The sequence below is a fragment of the Hemiscyllium ocellatum genome, chromosome 2 (genome assembly GCF_020745735.1).
Source record: "Hemiscyllium ocellatum isolate sHemOce1 chromosome 2, sHemOce1.pat.X.cur, whole genome shotgun sequence".
NCBI classification, from domain to species: Eukaryota; Metazoa; Chordata; class Chondrichthyes; order Orectolobiformes; family Hemiscylliidae; genus Hemiscyllium; species Hemiscyllium ocellatum.
The window spans coordinates 138,390,332-138,415,715 of NC_083402.1; the positions used below are offsets into that span (position 1 = coordinate 138,390,332).

The 25,384-nt window shown below is 40.9% G+C and overlaps 1 protein-coding gene across 2 annotated transcripts in view; it reads right to left on the bottom strand.

Moving 5' to 3' along the window:
* Positions 1 to 25,384, bottom strand: part of tnksa (tankyrase, TRF1-interacting ankyrin-related ADP-ribose polymerase a) — a 157,149-nt gene that overhangs the window by 87,443 nt on the left and 44,322 nt on the right. For both annotated transcript variants that reach the window (XM_060840510.1, XM_060840501.1), the window contains exons 3-5: positions 16,104 to 16,199; positions 6,945 to 6,981; positions 937 to 1,012 (exon numbers count right to left, since the gene is read on the bottom strand). In XM_060840510.1, coding sequence (XP_060696493.1) covers positions 937 to 1,012; positions 6,945 to 6,981; positions 16,104 to 16,199 — 209 coding nt within the window. The remainder of the gene's footprint in view (positions 1 to 936; positions 1,013 to 6,944; positions 6,982 to 16,103; positions 16,200 to 25,384) is intronic.

The window sequence follows — 25,384 nt, forward strand, 5'->3', positions numbered from 1 at the left end:
CACAATGTTGGAGCTCCGAATTTTCATCTCATGGAGGAGTGGGGTACAAGAGGAATGAGCATGCCTGGCATTTGCTGATCCCTCCTCCTTTATATTCCATGGAAGTAAAAGCAAACATTTCTTCCCCCTACAATTTCTTCAGTGGACCAGTCTATCAGTTGAGAAATGTTGCAGACTGTGAAAGACCAGAGACACATGCTCCATTAAGTCATTCACAGATTTTACAAAAGGGTTGCAAAACAGTCACAGGATTCTTCTATGCATCAGTGGATATAAAATGGACACAAGGTTTACTCCACTGTGTTCCTTGATGAATGTGATTCATGCCAAATACCAGGATGGCAGAGCAGGCCCATGTAATTAAGTTTGACACCCAGAGCATAGCTGACGAACAAAAATATCGCTCTTGATATCAGCAGACCATTCAATACATTTGACACTGCTACCCCCCTAGGAAATACGAGCATGTTTTAACCATACATTTCAAATATTGCACAGTAAATGCCTTCAGATTTTCTTAATTCAATACCTCAAGTTCTGCTGATTATTGCCACAGTTTGCAACAGACCTTCAAGCAACAATAATTCACTTGCATCTATGCATAAGAAGATGCTCTCTCCAAGCAAACTGCATAGTTTTCCCACCCCACAGTTCAAACGAAAATATTTGCACTTTAGGTAAAATCCTAAAGACAAGACAAAGATTAGTTTAAACCTAGAGCTTCAATATTTGTATATGGGCTGTTAGTGGAGGGCAGTGTGGCAGCAAGAATGATCTCAAGTTAACTGACAATTTACTGGTACATGCTGTTACAGGTCTGAACACTGAAAAGATATTAGGTCTGCTGCTTAATCAACTAGGAGCTGACTCTTCATTTTGCTCCTCTACACCTATGCTTTAGATAATTAAGATGCACAACCATGCACATATTCTTACCTTTCTTCCATCACTTGCATGACAGTTTACATTTAATGGAGTAAGCAATGCCATGAGCTTTTCTTCATTACCGCTTCTAAAAAGGAAAACACTTAGTTAGTGAAGAAAAATGGATGCTTCAGTGAATAAAGGTATTACATTTTGAACAATGCAAAACCTTACAAACAAATAAAGGCAGTGAAAAAGGAATTAAATTTAGTCTGTGAACCTGATCCTCAGAGCTATAGCTGCATATGTTTTCTTGTTCCAAGTTGTGACTCAATTTTAAAACATTGCCCAATTTAACATTGTTTTACTTTAACAAACGTAAGTTAACAGGGCCTGTAATCGTGCGGAGTGTTGCTAGATTAGTTCTAACATTTTTTTGCCACATGATTGCCCCAAATTGGGAGCAGTCTATCCTGTTCTCTAATTCTCCAATTTGAAGTCACTCCTGTGACTAACCTTCCAATGTACCTTCACCTCAACTCTGACCTTCAGCGTCTTCTACAAGGTTGGAGCACAAGGTCTCCATCAGGGAGCCTTTAAACACCAAGTCCGAGACTACTTGCATAAGCCGTCATTCATTTATGGCCATGTCAGCCACTGTCTGACAGCATCCTTTTGGCAACCATCAGCAAAAGACTGCAATGCCTCGTAATCTCATCTATAATCTAAAATAAGTTTATTTGCAATTGAATGTAGAACACAACATATAATTAAAATAGATCATATGGAGAGGACATATCAGAAGCAAGCATGGGAAGGGATCTGGAGATCGGGGGGAAAAAAAATACCACTGATCCAAGATTGCTAAAATTCTAACCACCATGAAAAGAATGACTCTAGTCACACTGAAGACCTGAGTCTTAACTGGGAGTTTTTCAAAGTATAGACTCATTTAACTAAATGTTTTAAGTAGCTATTAAGCACAAAGATGCTAATGTTGTGATTCAAATTTTTTTTTTACATTTTGGTACGCCAGAATTTTGCATGGGATATTTTCGATACATATTAAAACTTCTGCTATTTCACACCAATTACTGTTTCCACTCCCAAGTGCGAAGCAGCAGACCCTGCTAACACCAGTGAGAAGCTCTTACTGCAATAATCCAACTATATTTATTGCTTAGAGCAGGATGGTCAATTGAGTGCAAAACTATTACAAGTTGATTTTGGAAAATTTCAACTGGACTGAGATTCCCCAAACTGCTTTCATGTAAATTTTTACTGGAATTCAAATCCATATTCCCAGACTGAAGGGGCAATGCTTGAACCACATTCCATTATCTACCAACTCTTTAAGATGATGAAACAAAGATAATCCTTAAAAAAAGACTAATTTAGATTATGTTAATTTAGAAACTTGGTCCACAGGACACTTGCTGTTTGTCAGAATGACGATTAAGGTAAAAATAAGTACTACAGTTCCAGAAATTAATTCTGTTTTAATGTACTTTAAAATTAGAAACCAAAATACAAGCAGTGACCTCATGCTTATGATTTCATATATTTTGTTTTTAAATTTGCTAAGTAAAATGTAATTTTATTTTTGTAGTTTTAAGTTACGTTCAGCAATAAAAATCCTCGACCAATTAGGTTTTTAAAAAATCTTCACTCCTGTCACAGGTAGGGAAGCTGGAAATTGAAGCCAACCGATCTAGGAAGATGAGAAAGTGAAGACTGCAGATACTGGATAGTCAATGGAAAATTGTGGTGCTGGAAAAATACAGCAGGTCAGGCAACATCCGAGGAGAGTTGATGTTTCTTGCATAAGCCCTTCAGATAAACAGGAGGGGGAGGGAGAGGGGGAGAAGGGGTGATTGTGATAAGTTGGTGGAGCAGAGAAATGGGAAGGAAGGTGGAAAGGTGGGACAGGTCACGAGGGTGGTGCCAAATTGGAGGATTAGCTCTGGGATGAGATGGGCGGAGGGGAGATTTGGAAACTAGTGAAGTCGACGTTGATGCAGTGTGCTTGAAAAGTTCTAAGGTGCAAGATGAGGCATTCTTTCTCCAGTCCCCTAGTGACTTGAATTTGGGAGAGGCGGAGGGGAAGTTGAAGTGATCGGCCAATCTAGGACGATGGTTGCCAACAGATATACAGAAGTTTAACAAAATTATAAACGGAACAGGAATAGAAGCTGTTGCAGACTGAAATAATAATTATGGACAGCATGGAGCAAGATCAGTTGATACAATGACCTATCACAGCCTGTTCACACCAAATTGGAGGGGATTTCCGAACAGCTGACCAACATATCTTTCTCCACTCCAAACCCCTCACTCTCACCAATATTCTAAAATCGGTTACACTGCTTGACCAAGATTAATTGGGGATGAACAAAGATTTTTCCCAATTAGCTGTTGGAAAGATCAAAGCCAAGGCTTTCACATCCTGTCACAGATACACTTTCTCAGCCACTGGCTCCATTTCAGTCCCTGGGTGAGTTTGACACACATCCTATCCTTCATCTAGATTACCTACCTTCACCTCTGTATCACCTGTCTCCATGCTGGTCATTTGTTGTTGAGAGATTCCCCCAATTTCCAGGCTCAGCTATACTAATGGCCTCACTTTCCCACTTTCTAGTCTCCACAACCTAAACTCATTCAAATCTCTTCTGCCTGTATTCTAATTTGCATGAAATCCCATCACCCAACATTCCTGTTGTTGCTGTCTTACAATGGCACCAAATCTAGCAATTCCTTTACACTGAAATTCACATGCTTGTTTTCATATTCAATAACCATTTTTCACTAACAAAAAAGAACAGGAATGTACAGAAAAAAGAATGGAGTGTTTTAGGACATTCGTCAGCTGAGGCCTAGGCACTAGAAGGGATTTAAATCAAACAATTAGGAAATATAAAGTTTGACATGAAATATGTTCATTTGAGACGATGCAAACTCCAGCCAGTTTACAGTCCAAAACTATTCAATGAGTAGTTTAACTCAATATCTGCAAACAAAATGGCAACTGCGAGTAGTGATCTGGTGTAATAAGAAGTCCAATATGAACAATCCTCAAGGAAACAATATTTCTATAGTTGAGAAGGGAAAGCTGCCTCAATGTAGGAACCTGTATGTACAAGCCCAAATTTGAAGCAAATAAAGATCAACGCCATCACATGTCCTAAAATAATTCTGCCGCGGAGCTAGAATTAAATTTATTAAGATTTGTATATTTTGTCAAACCTTTTTGCAGAAAGGCTTCACTGTCAAATTTGGAACTGTCTGCCACCAGACAATTCTCGGATGACTGCAACCAGCACTTGAATGCATAATCTAGACATCAATTCCACTGCAGCATTAAGAAAATGTTGCTTCATGTTAAGTGTCAACTTTTGAATGGGATTATACCCGGAGATCATGTCACCATTGTCTGTTGTTCCCAAGAATTTCAGTTCAGTGCAATTAGTATTGACCAACATTCTCCTTTCAGCCAATGCACAATAAACAAATGTCATGAATCGCATTGGCATGTTAGCATACTGATGCTTCAAAGTGGTTGCGATATTTCCTTTCTTAATAACCACTAAACATCAAAAGTATTACATGACATAATTCAAAGCATCTCAATTCAGGGCAAAGGATTTGAGTATAGGAGTAGGGATGTCCTGCTCCAGTTATATAGGCCCCAGGTAAGGGAAGACCTTGAGTACTGTGTGCAGTTTTGGTCTCCTGGTCTGAGGAAGGACATTTTTTTCTAGTGAGGGAGTTCAGCGGACTGATTTCCAGGGTGGCATATGAATAAAGACTGGATAGGCTGGGACTGTTCTCTTTGGAATTTAGAAGAATTGCGAGGGACATCTCGTAGAAACATAAAATCCTGATGGGTCTGGACAAGCTAGATGCGGGAAGAACATTCCCGATACAGGGGAACCTCGATTATCCAAACATGATGGGCGGGCACTATGGATGGGCAACACTGCGCCCCCATCCCACCTCCAACCCTGTCCAGCACCGCCCTCAGTCCCGAACATCACCACCCCGCCCCCAACCTCATCCAGCACCAGCCCACCCCCAACACTGTCCCCCTGCTCCCAGCACCACCCCCCCCCACCCCCGCCATCAACCCTGCCCAACACCACCCCCCTGTGTAGAACTCCAGGGGAAGGTGTGTGGGGTTAGAGAGAGAGGGCAGGAGGTCAGTCATTGGAGACGGTGCCTGTTTAAATCACTGTTAACAAAAGACGCGATCACAGTTGGAAACACTTACTTAATGGAATGTTTCTTTCGGGACCAAGAGCTCGCCTTCAGATAATCCAATTTTCAGATAATTGGTATTCGGATAATCGAGGTCCCACTGTATTGGGGAAGTCCAGAACTAGGGGATCACAGTTTAAGAATAATAAGGCGCAAATCATTCAGGACTGAGATGAGGAAGAATTGCTTCACTCAGTTGTGAACCTGTGGAATTTTCTCCCACAGAATGCTGCTGAGGCCAGTTTGTTAGATATATTCAAAAAGGAACTGGATATGGACCTTGCGGCTTTAGGGATCAAAGCATATGGAGAGAAAGTGGGAATGGGATACTAAAATTGCATGATCAGCCATGCTTATATCGAATGATGATGCAAGCTTGAAGGGCTGAATGACCTACTCCTGCACCTATTTTCTGTGTTTCCAAAGGTTTCTCTCTCAAATCTGGGCTGGAATGGACTGCTCTTCGGAGGGTTGCCGCCAACTCAACGGGCTGAATGGTTGATTCCACACTGTAGGATTTGTATGATTTAATGACTCCTGTGTTACAATAAATTAAATTAGGAAACAGTACTTGGACTGGAGACAGAGTTAAAAATCACAACACCAGGTTATAGTCCAACAGGTTTAATTGGAAGCACAAGAGCTTTCAGAGTGACGCTCCTTCATCAGGGAGCCCTCCACTACCACCTGCTGAAGGATCATCGCTCCGAAAGCTAGTGTGCTTCCAATTAAACCTGTTGGACTATAACCTGGTGTTGTGATTTTTAACTTTGTACACCCCAGTCCAACACTGGCATCTCCAAATCATGCCTGGAGACAACAGTGAATTTTAAGCTTAAGTTGACCAATAGTTGTTGCTGTCTCCTCGGTCAGTCATATCTGGTCACTTTGGCCAGCCCGTCATGGTTTCTCTGTTTCAGGTGATCCAGAAAGGCATCTGTTGCAAAATATGCTCCGAGAAGTGCCCCTTATACAATGATGACACCATTTAAACATTATAACTTAAAGGCTAAAAATGCAAGCTAAGTGAAAACAATTGTCTACTGTGACAAATTGATTAGCTCAAACACAAACTTCCATGAGACTTCAAACATCCATCCACAGTCTGATCATTTCTCCTACAATTGACAGAATGTCAAGATCCGCAGTAAGCTAAATGCATTTTCTCACCCCGGAGAAAGTTCTAGAAAAAGCATATCTGGATGATGAGCTATATTTGGAGAAAGCTTCACATAGGACTCAATACTTTCAATATTACAAAGAAAATAAACCAGTCATGCATTTGATATCTAATTACAAAAACAGTGACAGTTGAGGGAAGAAGATGGTCATGGGGGATGGTCCCCCCACTCTCTCTCTCCCTCCCTCCATGGCACACATGCACAGTTTCACAGCTGCAAATGTCAGCACTTGCATATAGGGGAGACACGCTGACAGGGAAGCTGCACATGAGGGCCACACCTGTACAACAGCTGAGAAGAGACTGACGAGGGAACAGAAGTGATAGCAAAGAAATTTTCAGAGTGATACTTCTCCAAGAAAATGGTTCTAAATCAAGCTTCAGCTGTCCAGTGCAGAATTAATAAATTGAAAAGGATGATGACAATTTGACTGATATGATTCTTCACCAAAACCATGCAGTAGAAATATTACAGTTTTTGGCAGTGTTTAAAAATTGGGGGGCGGGGGAAATAAGAGAGAAGTGAAATAATTCCTCCAGCAGTCCAACACAAAAATCACATTTTATCCATTATAATTTATACGTCAAGCAAAGTAATTCACATTCTAAGAGTTTTTACTGGCATTGTGTAGATATCACTTACCTCGCTGCTTCAAGAAGTTCGTCTTTCTTGTATTCACCTATGTGATTGCAAAAAAACATTGTTAGTGGTGTAAACACAAAGAAAATACTGAAAATCCACACCCTATTGTGTAATGAAGCAATGACACTGACAACTGAAGGTAGAGCATCACTACTGCCGCGGAGATTGTACACAAATCTTGTGGTCAAACAACCAATCACTGCCCACACTTACTGCTTTCAATTATATTACTCAGATAATGTCACGGGCTAGGTTTCCCCTATTTCATCAGCACCACTGGCCTTTGAGTACAAGCAGCTGTGAATGCAGAGATACATTCATAATGACAATGATTTTCACTGTGCACTGAAAAAAACTGCACACTGCAAGGCCTGCTCTCAAATTTGTTAAAGCTACTGACTCAAAACATGTCGTTAAATTAAGTTGAGAAAACAATGCTACTATTTAAGTTATATTTTCAATTTAATCATAATTGAAAATATAAATATTCAGAACATTGGCAAAATTGTCATTGACTAATTGTAGCTCATAAGACATGAAAATGGCAATGAGATTTCTAAATATTCTTGGGACAAACAGGTAGCCTTTGGTCATTTTCTCTCTCTAACCCCTCTGCTCCCCCAGAGCTCAGCCAAATATATCACCAGGCTATTAAATAGAGGTATAAGTTCAGGCTGAAATTAAAACAAACGTTTTAATTGCAATAGAGCTACTTGGGTCGATAATTCCTCCAAAATTCAACCGGGTTTATTTTAGCGAACAGACATCCTCTATTAGAATACTAATGGAAGGAAAGGTGATGAATTCACTAGAATAGGAAAAGTGTACATGATTTCATGTTCAACTCAAGTAACATCACTGAGTTTATGCAGAGTGCAGTAAATGGCTGAAAACAGGGACTTATTTATTGCTGCATAGCACGTGGGCTGCCACGTTTCCATATACTTCTGCATAGGCCGATTTGCCAGCAGACATGGTGATAATTCTGGTACTTGTGTAAAGAAAGTAAGATGGTAACCATGGTGACACTGGTTTGATTCAAAGCATTGGCTTTGTCAAACATCATAGAAACTACCTCAGATGTAGAAAATATATTTTGAAGATAGAATTTTAGTGAGCCTGTTCAAGAAAAAAAACTAGATATGCTTTTAAGCTGAATTCATAATGTCAATGTTACTACTGTAACATATGTAGTTGGTTATATATTCCTATACTCAAGTTTGACTGTATATAGAACATTTTGAAAATTGGATTGTTTAAACTACAATAGCAGATTTCTTTTTTATATTTCGATTACATTTCAATTCATTTTCTATCTCCAGTAACACCATAAATTTTACATTTAGTATTATTCAGATTCTGAACTCAAATGTTGAATAATCTTTATTTTTAATACAAGTGCATTTGATTTAATGCCAAATTCAACATTCATAAAATAAGTAAACAATTCGTCACATAGTTTATCATATTAAGAGCTTTTCAAAATAACACCATATTACAACAAAACAATGAACAGAGGTCCTTTTCAACTTAATCCAGATCGTTAACGGTCACACTCACAGAAATATTCATATTGCTTTGGCTCAAATGCAAAAGATCACTAAAATAAATAGCAGCATTAAACAATATTAACTATTTTTGTACCTGTGACCTCAAATATAATTAAAGGAAGACTTCCATTTATATAGCATCTTTCATAACCTATGTTCCAAAATGTTTTACATCATAGCACTATAGGAACAATGGCAGATAACTTGTGCAAAACAGTGTCCAAAACAGCAATGTGATAATGACTATATAATCTGTTTTTGTGAGGTTAATAAATATTACTATAAATATTAGCCAGCACAGTAAGGATAATTCCCATTACAAATCTTTTATAGCCTCCTGAGACACCAGATGAGGCCTTAATCAAATTTTCCAATAGAAAGATGACAACTCCGAAAGGGCAGCATTTCTTCAGGATTTTCCTGGAGTATCGGTCTAAATCTGCGTTCAAGAAAAGAAAAACCAGAAAATCTAGACTCTAGAGTGGGAACTCTTAACTCAAGCAGGAGTAATATCAAATCGAGGAGAATATCAATCATACCATAGTTAGCACAATTGAATGCAATCAATTAATTTGTGAACTGTTTGAACAATTTGATATTCTAAGTGGCCCATTGGTCCTATAGTGTGGTTTTGACTTTTACACTGAATAAGAGGTATTAGCAACATCATTCAGATAAAATGTCAGGAAGCTCAGGCTGTTGCAGCAGAAGCAGCAACAGCAGCTGTTCTGTAAAGTACTAGATTGTTGTCACAGATATTCCTCCATTTTCTTAAACTTTCTCCATGGGGCATATGGAAAGGGACTTCAAGCATGCGAGTTAATCAGTAATTTTGCAGATGATACAAAATTTAATAAGGTGATAAATAGCGAGGAGAATTGACAGATTACAGGAAGATATAATTGGGCTGGTCAGATGGGCTGATCAGTAGCAAACAGAATTTAATCTGTAGTGGTTCTGTTCGCCGAGCTGGAAGTTTTTGTTGCAAACGTTTCATCCCCTGGCTAGGAGACATCATCAGTGCTCTGGAGCCTCCTGCGAAGTGCTTCTTATATATAAATACCGGAAGAAACATCAAAGAAGCGCTTCGCAGGAGGCTCCAGAGCACTGATGATGTCTCCTAGCCAGGGGACGAAACGTTTGCAACAAAAACTTCCAGCTCGGCGAACAGAACCACAACAACAAGCACCCGAGCTACAAATCTTCGCACAAACCTTGAAGAATTTAATCTAGATATAAGGAGATTTTTTTCCTCCTACAATGTAGTGGGAATCTGGAAGGTACTGCCCAAAAGATGGTAGATGTAGGAACCCTTAACATTTAAAAAACTAATTAGATGTGCACTTGTAATGCCAAGGTATATAAGGCAGTGGGCCAAATGCTGAAAAATGGGATTAGAATGGTTAGGTTCTTGTTTTTGACTGGCACAGACTTAATGGATCAAAGAGCCTATTACTGTGCTGTAGATCTCAATGACTCTGCTTCAATGGCTTCAAGGTGTGGAAATAATCATGGTGGTGAAATGTGCAGATAAGTGACAGATGGAAGTGTAACACAGAAGTGTGAAGTATACATTTTAGTAACATGAATGAGGAGAAGCAATATAAAATAAACAATGCCATTCTAAAGATGGCACGAGAAAAAAAGGGTTTTGTGTGAACGTGTGCACAAACTGCTGAAGGTGCTAAGAAGATTGAGAAAGTGTTTAATAAAGCATATGGGATCTTAACCCATATAAATCAGAGGTCAAGTATAAAACTAAGCAAGTTATGGAAAATATTGACCCCATTTGGAGCAGTGTGCCCAATTTTGCACAACATTTAATGAAAGTGATGAGGATGTTAGAGACTGCAGAAGATATTTACGAAAGTGGTTCCAGTAATGAGTGATTTTAGTTATGATAAATTGGTGAAACTGGGTTTTTTCTCCTTGGGGAAAATAAGGTTGCCATGACTTTAGATGTAAGTGTTCCAACTCATGAATGGACTTACAGAATAGATAGGGAGAACCTGTTTTCTACTGTAGAATTGTCAAGACATCATGACTTTTAGACAAAGAGTTGTTAGGGTGTGGAATGTTCTGTTGAGAATATGATGGAGATGGATTCAATTGCTCTCAAAGGAAAATTTGGTAATTATTTGAACAGGGATATTTTTAGAGCTACAGGAAAAATGCAAAAGCCAGTGGAGTTGAGTAACTCCACTGCTTTTCTAGAGATCCAGCATGGTCATGACAAACTTAACAGCCTCCTTCTGTGTTGTACCATTTTGTGATTCTACAGATATGTACATTAGGCACTCCAAATACACACAGTTCATTTATTAACCATTCATTCTCATTTATTGTGGTCAGGTTATTTCTCATCAGATGTGAAGACTTGCTTTCAGTTAACATGCACTATTAACCTGTTTCCTATCTATACTGCCACAATCCTTTTCTCCAATACAGAGATACATGGAGATGTACAGCATGGAAACAGACCTTTCAGTCCAACTCTTCCATGTCAAACAGATATCCTAAACCAAATCTAGTCCCATTTACCAGCGCTCGGCCCATATCCGTCTAAACCCTTCCTATTCATATACCCACCCAGATGCCTTTTAGTTGTACCAGCCTACACCACTTCCTTTGGCAGCTCAGTCCATACATGCAGCACCCTGTGTGAAAAAGTTGCCCCTTACGTCTCTTTTATATCTTTCCTCTCTCACCCTAAACCTATGCCCTCTAGTTCTACATTCCCCCACCCCAGGGAGAAGACCTTTGTCTCTTTACCCTATCCTCATGGATTTTATAAACCTCTATAAGGTCATCGCTCAGCCTCCAACACTCCAAGGAAAACGTTCTAGTCTATTCAGCTTCTCCCCATAATTCAAACCCTTCATCCCTGGCAACATCCTTGTAAATCTTTTCTGAACTCTTACAAGTTTCACAATATCCTTCTGATAGGAAGGAGATCAGAATTGCACACAAAATTCCAAAAGTGGCCGAACCAATGTTCTTTACAGCTTCAACATGACCTCCCAAGTCCGAGACTCAATGTTCTGACCAATAAAGGAAAGTATACCAAATGCCTTCTCTCCATTATCATATCTACCTGCGACTCTACTTTCAAGGAACTATGATCCTGTACTCCAACACTCTCCAGAACCTTACCATTGAGTGTATAAGTCCTGCTAAGATTTGCTTTCCCAAAATGCAATACCTTTGGAAGTCCAGGTGCGCCATATTAACTGTATTACTGTCATTAGCCTCCATTAACTCATCAAAAAATTCATAGCTTTTCCCTTAAATCTAAGTTGATTTTACTTAATTAAATCTCACTTTTTCTTTCTAAGTGGCTACTAATTCTGTGCTAATTATGGTTTTCTAAAAGCTTTCCTACCACAAAGGATAAACTGACTGGCCTGTAACTATTGTGCTGCTTTGTATTTTGAACAAGATTGTAACACTTAGAGTTCTCCAGTGATGTGACATCATTTTCTTATTTAATTGTATTGGAAAATCAAATCTCTTAATGTGCTTCCTAAAGTTATTTAGAATATTTTTGCTTCAGCTAAAAATTTCAAGATTGTCTTCAAAGGAAATTTTTTAAATGACTAATAATTTAGATCACTGACTGAATTGTCTTGTATTCTAATGCCACTATTCATTTCTTCACTTGAAGAACTCAGCCTCTCTCAAAAGTTAAGATTTGAAACTTTTCTCCAGAATGGTGCCTGTTACCTGAATGCAAACACTGCCATTTTCACATCTGCAGGATGCACAATTTCCAATATTTATCATTCGTATTTAAGCCACAAAATAACGAAATGCTTCGGTGCATAAAAAAGTGTGTTTAGTTATTTCTCAATTATTTGAAGCAAACCAAATTTCAAAAGCTTGTACATTTACAAAAGATAAATGGTTATTTGAACCAAAGAAAGAAAAAACATGGCAGACTTTGTTAATTATATCTGTTCAAAGTTTAATTGGCTTTTGAATATTCTACAATACAAAGAGTGTACTAGTTGTCAACAGCATCTTTAATATTTCAATTTATAATTTTCTTAAAAACCCAATTTGGACAGTAAACAGACCATTAACAGTTGTTTTCTTAAAATAATGTTGTTATTAAAACCATCTGCACGTAGATAGAGTATGAGAGAGAGGATGGAAGGAAGGGGAGAGGAAGTCAGACTGAAAATTCAAGAGTCATCAGAATTGAACAATAAATTGCATTCTTCGCGTTAGAAAGCTCCATAGCAGGACTGCCAGGTCAGGGACATTCCCCAGTGTCTGTCTTCTGTCCACCCACACTGCTCACTGACTGGGTAGACATACTAGAAATCCACCAAAGTCATACCTCAAGTTCCTATTGTTTTGCCAGACCAATGATTCCACTTCACATTTCTGGAAACCAAGGTGCTTCCACAGTTCAGCCAGATTGAAGGATCTCCCTAGTTTAACAAATACCTGCAATCCCATTGAAACGTTCTCAAAACTTGACTTTGATCCCAATTCTGTCAATGTCTAGATATGCTAAAATATCATATACCTAATTCTAGCCAATGATGTAGATTCTGGATCGGCCACCTTCATCAATTGGATGATGGTGTATACCCAAAGATCTTCTGCATGTGAAATGGCCACAAGGTCACAACTCTTGGTAATTATACGGCCACAACAAGGAAACCTGCAACTGAGCTATGATGCTGGCAGACATCCACATTAGCAAATAGGAGCAGATTGCTGCTGGCCCTGACATCTGGGAGTCTGCATGTTTGTAAAGACATGGAAGGGATGAATAATAACAAAAGGCTCAGCAATTGAGAACATGGTTCAGAGAAAACCGAGGCCTGCAAATTGTGCACCTTTTCAGCCCATCATTATTCTCTACAACAAGTTTGGCAGAAACTGCCATGCCAGATGAGGACTCTGGAACCTCACCAAAATGCTTAATATAGTACTGACCACAGCATAAACCATCATCTTTGGCACATTAATTCTACACTCTGAATAGCATCTCGTTGTATTACTGTTTTAAAACAAATGAATAAAAATCACATGGTTTTCACTGAATGATAGACAAAACTGTACCACTAAATCTAAAGCAACAAATCTCAGAACAGAATATTGTTCAAGAAGGGTCTTAACCAGTCAGCTGAATGGTGCGAAAACCAAAACTCATGTTTTAAGAAGTTGCACTGTGCTGTGTTCATTAAAATTATGTAGCATCAAACCATTCAACTAATGTCCCCACAGTTTTCCATCATTAATACACTGTATGTCCTGCCTGACCAGAAATAGGAAGATCTGGTGTGTGCACTGCTATTTGAACCTAATTGAGTGCGCTCTTCAGGGTTATACGCTGTTTAATGTCGGTGAAGGTATATCTTTTGGTATGAGATTAGATTAGATTACTTAGTGTGGAAACAGGCCCTTCGGCCCAACAAGTCCACACCGACGGGCTGAAGCGAAACCCACCCATACCCCTACATTCACCCCTTACCTAACACTACGGACAATTTAGCATGGCCAATTCACCTGACCCGCACATCTTTGGACTGTGGGAGGAAACCGGAGCACCCGGAGGAAACCCACGCAGACACGGGGAGAACGTGCAAACTCCACACAGTCAGTCAGTCAGTCACCTGAGTCGGGAATTGAACTCAGGTCTCTGGCGTTGTGAGGCGGCAGTGCTAACCACTGTGCCGCCCAATATAATAATAATATAATAATAAATGCAATCTTGTAAATTAAGCAAGTTTAATTAATTGCTTATCTGCAACTATATACTAGATTTAAGAATAGGCACTACGTCTTGATATAGACTGCTGGGAGGCCCTAGCCTTTAAATATCTTCCCCCCCCCCACCCCCCAAATAAGAAAACCTGTCTCGGTAATTAAATTGCTTCTGTACAGATGCAACACATGGCAATGTGGAAAATTGCCCAGATATATATGTCTCACTAAAAGCAATACAAATCCAATCCAAACAATTACTGTTCCATTGGTCTACTCCCAAATCATTAACAAAATGATGGAAGGGGTTATCAGTGTGATCAAGCAGCAGTTGCTCATTAATAATGCGATAATTGATGCACGTTTCATCTGAACCATGTGCCTTGGACTAAACATGACTAGAAGAGCTGATTTCCAGAGGTAAGATGTGAATGACTGTCCCTGACATCAAGATGCCCCAGCAAAATTAAAATCAAGGGGGAAAGCTCTCTGTTGTCTGGAGTGATAAGTGTGATAAGCTTGACACTTGGGGTCGAGAGTGCAGTGCTGGAAAAGCACAGCAGGTCAGGCACATCTGAGGAGCAGGAGAATCGATGTTTCGGGCATAAGCCCTTCCTGATAAAGAGCGGATGCCAGAAATGTCGATTCTCCTGCTCCTCAGATGCTGTGCTTTTCCAGCACCACACTCTCCACTCTGATCTCCAGCACCTGCAGTCCTCACTTTGTCCAAGCTTGATAGCACAGGGCTTGTATGTGAAATGTTCCTTTAAATCTGAAATTAATCCAAAAAGAATTCTCAAAAGAATAATAATTGCATTCTTAGCTATGATATCAGCCCTGAGAAGTTTAACACAGACTAAGGTTGCTATAGGAACGAAAGCTTTATAAAAGGTTAATGTAAGCTAACAGAGATGCTGAATTACATATAGCATGTGTTTAGCAGTAGAGACAGAGCTCTTTGTGTAGGGTGCTGAAAGCCAAACATCTCTGCTCAAGGACATTGGGATTGGTCCTTGATTCAAACACCTTCAATTATTTCACCTATATATTCAAGCTAATGAGGAGCTCCATATCAAAACGTTGCAGTACGCTGAACAACATTCAGGCTTCAGTTGGGAATTGGAAAGCAACATGCAAAACATAAATTTGCCATGTAATGACTATTTCCATCAAATGTCTAAATCATGTCGTTAACAGTCAATTATATGAATATTGTTGAATTTCAAACATCAATATATTGAGATTCACCAATGATCAGAAATTTAAGTGAGTTAAGTCGATGCTTACTGTGGTTATAAGAGCAGACCAGAAGCTAGGTGGGAGTGCAGTGAGTGGCTAACACTCCCACTTGTAAATTGTTTCCACCACATACATTTGATTAGTCTTGGCTCTAATTTCTACTCTGGGGAAATCCAGGAGTTTTTTTGCTCATGGGCTGAAGTAGCAGTAAATCTCATGCAAGTGTCAGAATGTGTTCATCAATAATAACAAGTAATGTGGCTGCTGACAGAATTCTGTGTCACATAGGCATACAACTCAGAGGGACATTAGAGAATGTCAACAGACCGCAGGGCGGCGAGGGGCAGTGAGGAGAGGACAGGGCAGGAATCAAAGTCTATGAAGGTGAGGCCGGGGCAGGAACCAGGGGTTGCGAGGCAGGAATAAGGCTACGAGGCAGGGTCAGGAGTGGTCATGAGGTTTTGATTCATATCTGTTCTTGACTGTGCATATTACTAAAAATAGAGTAATAGCTTATTAGTTGTTGATGTTGATATAATTGAAACAGTAAGCTCTCTCAGAGAGAGAGAGAAAGTCATGTGATGGAGAAAAGATGGTACATGAACATATCGGGAAAAAAAACACATTGGCAATATTGTATTCATCTTACCTGTCAATACAGCTTTTGCTGATGGATCTGCCAAGTCTTGAGCTGTCTTTCCATCGGTGTTCCGAATGTTGGAATCAGCTCCATGCTGCAGGAGAACTGTACATGGAAAACAGAAGCAATATCTCATATCAAGAACAGAAACACTGCTAACCAGCAAGATTCACCTAAGCATTGCAAATGCAAAGCAACACATTGCATCAAACTTGCACTGCAGCACATGTATTTAGAGAAACAAATCAAAAGAATGATTGTATGAGATATGACCATCATAGTATGAAACATTCATGGTCACACAATATTGTCCAAGTTTAGAGAATCGACTGCCATCTTATGAAAAACATCTCAGTTTTACTACACTGTCAGAGGTTTATGCAAGAATATAACTTGACTAAAATCCTTCCATAATTGACAACTTACATTAAAATAAAATTAGCATTGTAATCAAACATTGCCTTAATGTAATACCCTTAAAGCCTGCAGTCATCTAGTTAAAATGTTAACTAGGATAAACAAACAATATTATTACAGTAATGCAATGAACAGGTTTCTGAACACAAATTTCTGTTCAAAAACATCAATTTGGCAATCAATCTCACTCAATGTAGGCCTATTTATTATCACACTAGTTGCTGTTTTTGGAATGCAGTTCACTCAATACAAAATGTTCATAATTTTATATTCAATTCTGGAAATGTTATTATTACAAATCCTACAAATTGGTGATGATTTGCTTCCATTTTATCAATGCCTTTATAAAAGTTAATTTCTAATCCAAAATTGCATTCAACACCGATAAAAATTAGATAAATTATTCCAGCTAACCAGTTATTTATCTGGATGCATGACTAGATGTCAAAAGGACATGGAGTCATAAGGTTATACAGCATGGAAACAGACCTTCAGTCCAACTTGTCCATGCTGACCAGATATCCTAAACTGATCCAGTCCCAATTGCCAGCATTTGGACTATACTGTATTCCTCAAAACCCTTCCTATTCATGTAACCATCCAGATGCTACCTTTTAAATGCTGTAATTGGAACAGCCTCCACCATTTCCTCTGGGAACTTGTTCCACACACACAATACTCTCTAAGTATAAAAATTACCCCTCAGGTCCCTTTAAAATCTTTTTTCTCTCACCTTAAATCTATGCCTTCTAGTTTTAGACTCCCCTACCTTGGGGAAAAGACCTCGACTATTCACTCTATCCAAGCCCCTTCTGATTTTATAAACCTTGATAAGGTCACCCCTCAGACTTTGACACTCCAGGAAAACAGCCCTAGTCTATTCAGCCTCTCCCTACAGCTCAAACCCTCCAATCCAGTCAACATCCAGATCTTTTCTGAACCCCTTCGAGTTTAACACTATCTTTCCTATAGCAGAGAGACCAGAATTGAATGTATAATTGCTACATGACCGTCTAATTCCTATACTAAATGCACTGACAATGAAGGCAAGAGTGCTTTCTTCACCATCCTGCGACTCCACTTTCAAGAAGCTATGCACCTGCACCCTTCGGTCCCTTTGTTCAGCAACACTCCCCAGGGCCCTCCCATTAAGTATATAAGTTCTGCCCTGATTTACTTTGCAAAACGCAACACCTCATATTTATCTGAATTAAACTCCACCTGCCACTCCTTAGCCCAGTGACCTCTCTGATCAAGGTCCTACTATATTCAGAAAACCTTCTTCACTTTCCACTACACCACCTATTTTGATGTCATCTACAAGCTTACTAACCATACCTCTTATAATCACATCATTTATAAAAATGATGAAAAGCAGTGGACCCAGCACTGATCCTTGCAGCACATGGCTGGTCAGTCCTCCAGTCTGAAAAACAACCCCCCACCAACCCTCTGTCTCCGAACTTCAAGCAAGTTTTGCAGCTAATTGGCTAGCTCCCCTGGATCCCGTGTAATCTGACCTTACTAACCAGCTTGAAGGTCATAAGGCTCTGCCTTAATCAATCTTTGTCATTTCTTCAAAAAACTCAACCAAGTTAGTGAGAAAATTTCCCATGCACAAAGCCATATTTACTCTTCTTAATCAATCCTTGCCTTTCCAAATGCATGTAAATCCAGTCTCTTAGAATTCCCTCCACCAAGCTACCCACCACTGACTTCAAGCTCACTGGTCTCTAGTTCCCTGGCTTTTCCTTAACCAGCTTTCTTAATAATGGCACCACCATTAGCACACCTCTAGTTTTTTTTTTGGCACATTACCTGTAGTTATTGATGACAAAAATTAGTACTAACTCAGGCTCAATATTGTCTCTGAAATCATGTAGAAGTTTCCTTTTGTCTAAATAAAGAACAAATCTAGCTTTCGTCATTTGTATCTTTCAAGGGAAACACCCTCTACATTATTCATACTCAACATTTCAAATGGAAGCTGACAAAGCTTATGTAGCAATAGAACGTCTTGTTTTATACTGTATATATTCGTACAAGTGCAATTCACTGCCTTAATTGACATTTTAAAAAGCCTGTAGCGAAACACCAAGATACAAAAAACAAAATAAAGTCAGCCTTCAAGGAGGACTTCCTAAACAAACAAATTCAGTATAGTCAATAATGTATATCAGATAGATTTTCAAAGAGGTGAGCACTTTTTAAAATTCATTCGGCTGATATGTAATGTCAACTTTGCAGATAGACTGCATAAACTCTCCAAATGTCCAATTCCACTTGCTAACCTGTAGAAATACTTAATTTTTTATTTATATTAAAAATCTCAAGCACTGGATTATCTTCTAACCATTACACGCATAACTTTGCAGTTACCTTTTTATGCAGCCTTACAATTATGGCTCAATGCTAGCTAAATTTGTAGTTTTTGTTTTGTTCTGACCATCATTAGCAAATCGGCAAAACATCCTAGAGAAGGTTTTTCGAATATTCATAGCTGTACCAAACAATCACAGTGGAACCTTTCCCAATACAGGTCATTCTGCTATAATACCCGTTTCGTTAATTCAATTGACGAACTGGGGACACTGCTTCTAAAGCGCAAACTTTTAAAGCGTGTATTCATTTAATGTGATTCCAGCCCCATTAGTTTAAGAAGTGCTGCTATTAGGCAATTTCTTATAATATAAGATTGCATGAGAACAGAACTACCACATTATAGTGGAACAGACTGCATAGATTTTTTGGTGGGCTCATCACGGAGCCACCAACATAGAACAAAGATCCAAATCCATTGTCTAAGCCTATTGCCCAATTCCTAAGGATGTGTACCCCTCTGCTCCCCACCTACTCATGCATCTGTCCAGACACACCTTAAAATGGAACTACCATGCCTACCTCTACTACTACTGCTGGCAACACGTTCCAGACATCTACCACCCTCTGTGAAAGGCCTGTTTCTACATTGTAGGGAATCTGATCTAAAGCACTTTGCACGTGTATCCCCCTTAAACTTTTCACCTCTCACCTTGAATGACTGACCTCTCATTATTGAATCCCTCACCCTTGGAAAAAGCTGATCTCTATCCACCCTGTCTATACCCTTCATGATTTTGTAGACCTCAATTAGGTACACCCCCTTAAACTCCTTTTTTCCTCATGAAAACAATCCTAACCTACTCAACCTCTTCATAGCTAGCACCTTCCATACCAGGCAACATCCTCGTAAACCTTCTCTGCATCCTCTCCAAAGTGTCCACATGCTTTTGATAATGTGGCAATCAGAACTGTACACAGTATTCTAAATGTGGCCAAACCAAAATCTTGTACAATTTTAACACGATCTGCCAGCTCTTATACTCAATACCCCGTCCGATTAGGCAAGCAGACCACGTCTTCTTGATCACTCTATCCATCTGTGCAGCCACCTTCAGGGTATAATGGTCCTGAACTCCCAGATCTCTTTGCTCATCAACTTTTCCTAAGGCTCTTCTGCTTACGATATAAGTTCACTCTAGAATTAGACTTCCCAAAATGCATCACTTCACATTTGCCCAGATCGAACACAATCTGCCACTTCTCCACCCAACTCTTTAGTTGATCTATAACTCTCCTGTATTCTTTGACAGTCCCCTCTGCTTTCTGCCACTCTATCAATCTTCGTGTCATCTGCAAACACTGATCAGACCAACAGTGCCTTCTTCCAGATCACTTATGTATATCACAAACAACAGTGGTCCCAGCACTGATGCCTGTGGAACACCACTGGTCACTTTCTCCATGTCGAGAAACTCACTTCAACTACTACTGCCTCCTGTTGCTCAGGCAGTTCTTTATTCACCGAGGTACAGCACCCTACACACGACGTGACTTCACCTTCTCCATTACTTTACCATGAAGAACCTTATCAAACGCCTGACTAAAGTCCATGCGCATGACATTAACAGCCCTTCCTCCATCTATCAACTTGGTCACTTCCTCAAAAGAACTCTAAGTTAGTAAGGCACGATTTCCCCCGCACAAAACTATGTTGCCTATCACTGACGAGTACATTCTTTTCCAAATATATAGATTTTTTCCCTCAGTACCTTCTCCAGCAACTTTCCCACCACTGACATCAGGCTCACTGGGCTGTAGTTACCTAGAGTATCTCTAAAACCTTTGTACAGGAGACATTAGCAATCCTCCAGCACTTCATCTGTGTTTAACGATGCTACAAAGACATCTGTCAGGGCCCCAGCTATTTCCTCTCTTGCCTCCCTTAGCAACCAAGGATAGATCCCATCCAGTCCTGGGGATTTGTCCACATTAATATCCTTTAGCCTACCCAACACATATTCCCTCCTTATGTCAACATGTTCCAAAGTAAACAAACTTCTATCTTTAGTCTCAACATTCATCATGACCCTCTCCTCAGTGAGCACTGATGCAAAGTAATCATTAAGAATGTCACCCATTTTCTCAGGTTCGACACACCCAGTTACTCTACTGCTTCTTATGTATGAATAAAAGGCCTTGGGATTCTCTTTAATTCTGTTTGCTAAAGTTATTTCATGACCCCTTTTAGCACACTTAATTCCTCGTTTAAGATTGGTCCTACTCTCCTGATTTTTTTCCAAGGAGCATTCTGTTTTTAGCTGCCTAGACTTTGTGTACGCTTCCCTTTTCCTCTTGGGTAGTCGCACGATTTCTTCGGTCATCCGCGGTTCATGAATCTTGCCTTTTCTATCGCTTGTTTTCAAAGGGACCTGCCTATCCTGCACTACCTTCAACCTATCTTTGAAAACTTCCCACATATCAAATGTGGACTTCCCTTCAAATAGCTGCCCTCCAATCCATATTAGATTAGATTAGATTCTCTACAGTGTGGAAACAAGCCCTTCAGCCCAACAAGTCCACATCAATCCTCCAAAAAAAGTAACCCACCCAGACCCATTCCCCTACTCTATATTTACCCCTGACTAATGCACCTAACACTATGGGCAATTTAGCATGGCCAATGCATCTGGCCTGCACATCTTTTGGATTGTGGGAGGAAACCCACACAGACACCGGGAGAATGTGCAAACTCCACAGATAGTCGCTCAAGGCAGGAATCGAACCCAGGTCGCTGGCGCTGAGGCAGCAGTGCTAACCACTGAGCCACTGTGCCACCCATTTCCCAGCTCCTGCCAATTTTTGATATAATTGGCCTTGGTCCACTTTAGTATTCTTCACTTAGGACCACACTCATCTTTGTCTACGAGCATTCTAAAATTTAGAGAATTGGGGTCACTATACCCAAAGAAACCCCCCACTGCAACTTCTACCACCTGGCCTGGCTCATTCCCCAACAGGTCCAATACGGCCCCTTCCCTCAGACTCCTGACATACTGCTCTGGAAAGCTTTCCTGGACACTCCTTACAAATTCTGTCCATCCAGACCTCTGACACTAAGTGCATCCCAGTCAATGTTGGGAAAATTAAAATCTCCCATCACCATCAGCCTGTTGCCTCTACATCTTTCCATAATCTGTTTACCAAATTGTTTCTTCTACCTCACGCTCACTGTTGTAGCCCCAACTATGTAACTGCACCCTTGTTATTTCCCCCACCCACCACCACTTTTTACCTTCCTCCCAGTCCTGTCTGAAGCATCTATATCCTGGAACATTTAGTTGCCGATTACACCTTTCCTTCAACCAAGTTGCCCTACCCACTATACTCCTGGCATTAAAGTTTGTACACTTCAGGCTGCCAGTTCTTTTGCTTTCACCTGCTCTCTGCCTACTCTTCCCCTCGGTAATGCTAACTTCATGATCCTTACAATCTCTAGTTTCCACCTCACTGTCTACTTGCCTTCTCTTCTGATTCCCAGCCCCCTGCCACATTAGTTTAAAACCTCCAACAGCAGTAGCAACATTCCCCCATGGACATTAGTTTCAATCTGGTTCAGGTTTAGACCATCCAATTTGTAATAGTCGCACCTTCCCCAAAACCAGTCCCAATGTCCTACAAATGTGAACCCCTCCCTCAAGCCACGTGTTCATCCTGCTTATTCTTTCATTTCTAACCTGGCTAGCACATGGCACTGGTATCAATTCTGAGATCACCTTTAAAAGGTCCTTCTCTAACTTCTCCCCTAGCTCCCTGAATTCTGCTTTCAGGACCTCATCTCATTTTTTACTTATATTATTGGTGCCTATATGCACCATGACAACTGGCTGCTCACCCCCCCCTTTCAGGATGCTCTGCAGCCGATCAGTGACATCCCTGACCCAAGCACCTGGGAGGCAACATACCAGTCGGGAGTCTCGTTTTCAGCCACAGAACCGCCTATCTATTCCCCTTACAATAGAATCCCCTATGACTATGGCTCTATGAGTCTTTTTCCCATGATCCTGGCAACTGCAGCCCTCCCCTGGTGAGTCATCTCCCCCCAAACAGTATCCAAAACAATATAACTGTTTTGGAGGGAGATGACTGCAGGGGACACCTGAACTACCTTCCGGTCACCGTCTCCATCTAATCTGCGGTGGGACCAATTCACCAAACGTGCTATCCACAACCTCCTCAGCATCGCGGATGCTCCACAGTAAGGCCATCTGCAGCTCATGAGCTGGGGATAGTCTGACAGGGAACTTCTACCCCTGTTAAGAAAAAGAAAATTCAACATGCTACAATAAAGACTGCAGGTCTCTGGAAAACAATTATCATGCTGTCAGAGATGAAGTTATATATTTTACAACCAGTACTGAATTCAGTACAGAATGCCTTCTGCACAATGATCATCTCTGACAAGACAGAATCTAACCATCTCTTCTTGTCAGTCAACGTCTTGACTGCTGTTCAGATTAATGTATTAAAACCAATCTCCTGTAATCCAACCCAAGTGTAAAAGCAGTTTCAATTACTTAAAAACAAACTGCAGATACTAAATTAAAAACACAAAATAGTGGAAATATTCAAAGATGGGTAGCACCTCTGGAGGGAACTGTTTCCAGAAATGCTGTTTCTATCATATTGGGACTCAAAATGTTAACTGTGCTTTTCTCTTTCCACACTTGCTGCAAGACCTGCTAGGCTTCTCCAGCATTCTGTTTTTATTTCAGATTTTCAACATCCACAGTATTTTGCTGTTACTTAAATCCTGTGGAGTAAACTGCTATTATGAATTATCAGTTGGTTGAAATTACCTGAGATTAGTCTGAATACAAAAGACATTTTGAAGCTAAAGCTAGATCACAGCATTTCTGGATTATGCCAGGTAATGAAATGGCAGTGGAAAAGGTGGGGACAGATTAACAATCCACTCGCAACCAGAAAGAAGCATTAAGTGTGACTGGCAATAACATTGGTATCATTCACTTTGGTCTCCGGTGATACTTTAAATGGCCAAGATCTATTGTTTTAAAGTACTGAACAACCACCAGATAACAATCATAAGTAGAAAATCTGTGAAAATATCATTGCATTTCTACGGACCTGCGCGAGGGACAGTAAGGCGAATCGACGTTTCGGGCATGAGCCCTTCTTCATGAATGAGAAAAGTGTGCCAAGCAGGCTAAGATAAAAGGTAGGGAGGAGGGGCTTTGGAAATGCGATAGGTGAAAGGAGGTTAACATGAAGGTGATAAGTCAGAGTGGGGGTGTGGGCGTAGAGGTCAGGATGAAGATTGCAGGTTAGGAAGGTGGTGCTGAGTTCGAGGGTTGGGACTGAGGCATGGTGGAGGGAGAGGAAATGAGGAAACTGGAGAAATCCCTTGTGGTTGGCGGGTTCCTAGGCGGAAGATGAGGCGCTCTTCCTCCAGCCGTCCTGTTGCTATGATCTGGCAATGGAGGAGTCCAAGGACCTGCATGTCCTTGGTGGAGTGGGAGGGGGAGTTGAAATGTTGAGCCACTGGGTGGTTGGGGTCTCCCAGCGGTGTTCTCCGAAACGTTCCGCAAGTAGGCGGCCAGTCTCCCCAATGTAGAGGAGGCCACATCGGGTGCAGTGGATCCAGTAAATGGTGTGTGTAGAGGTGCAGGTGAATTTGTGGCAGATATGGAAGGATCCCTTGGGGCCTTGGAGGGAAGTAAGGCGGGGGGGAGGTGTGGGCGCAAGTTTTGCATTTCTTGCAGCTGCAGGGGGAGATGCCGGGAGTGGAGGTTCGGTTGGTGGGAGGTGTGGACCTGATGAGGGAGTGGTCTTTTCGGAACGGTGATAGGGAAATATATCTCTGGTGGTGGGGTCCATTTGGAGGTGCCGGAAGTGACAACGGACGATACGATGTGCATGGGAGGTTGTTGGGGAGGTAGATGAGGACCCAGTGGGGTTCTGTCTTGGTGGCGATTGGAGGGGCGAGGCTCAAGGGCGGAGGAGCAGGAAGTGGAAGAGATGCGATAGAGAGCATCGTCGACCACGTCTGCAGGGAAATTGCGTTCTTTGAAGGAGGCGGCCATCTGGGCTGTACGGTATTGGAACTGGTCCCCATGGGAGCAGATGCGGCGGAGACGAAGGAATTGGGAATATGGGATGGCGTTTTTACAGGGGACAGGGTGGGAGGAGGTGTAGTCTAGGTAGCTGTGGGAGTCGGTCGGTCGGTTTACAGTAAATATCCGTGTTGATTTGGTCGCCCGTGACAGAAAGAGGGGTCTAGGAAGGGGAGGGAGGAGTCTGAGACGGTCGAGGTAAATTTGAGGTCGGGGTGGAAGGTGTTGGTAAAGTGGATGAACTGTTCAACCTCCTCGTGGGAGCACGAGGCAGCGCCGATACAATCATCGATATAGCGGAGGAAAAAGGTGGGAGGTGGTGCCAGAGTAGCTGCGGAAGATGGACTGTTCCACATATCCTACGAAGAGGCAGGCATAGCTGGGGCCCATAGCTACTCCTTTGCTTTGGAGGAAGTGGGA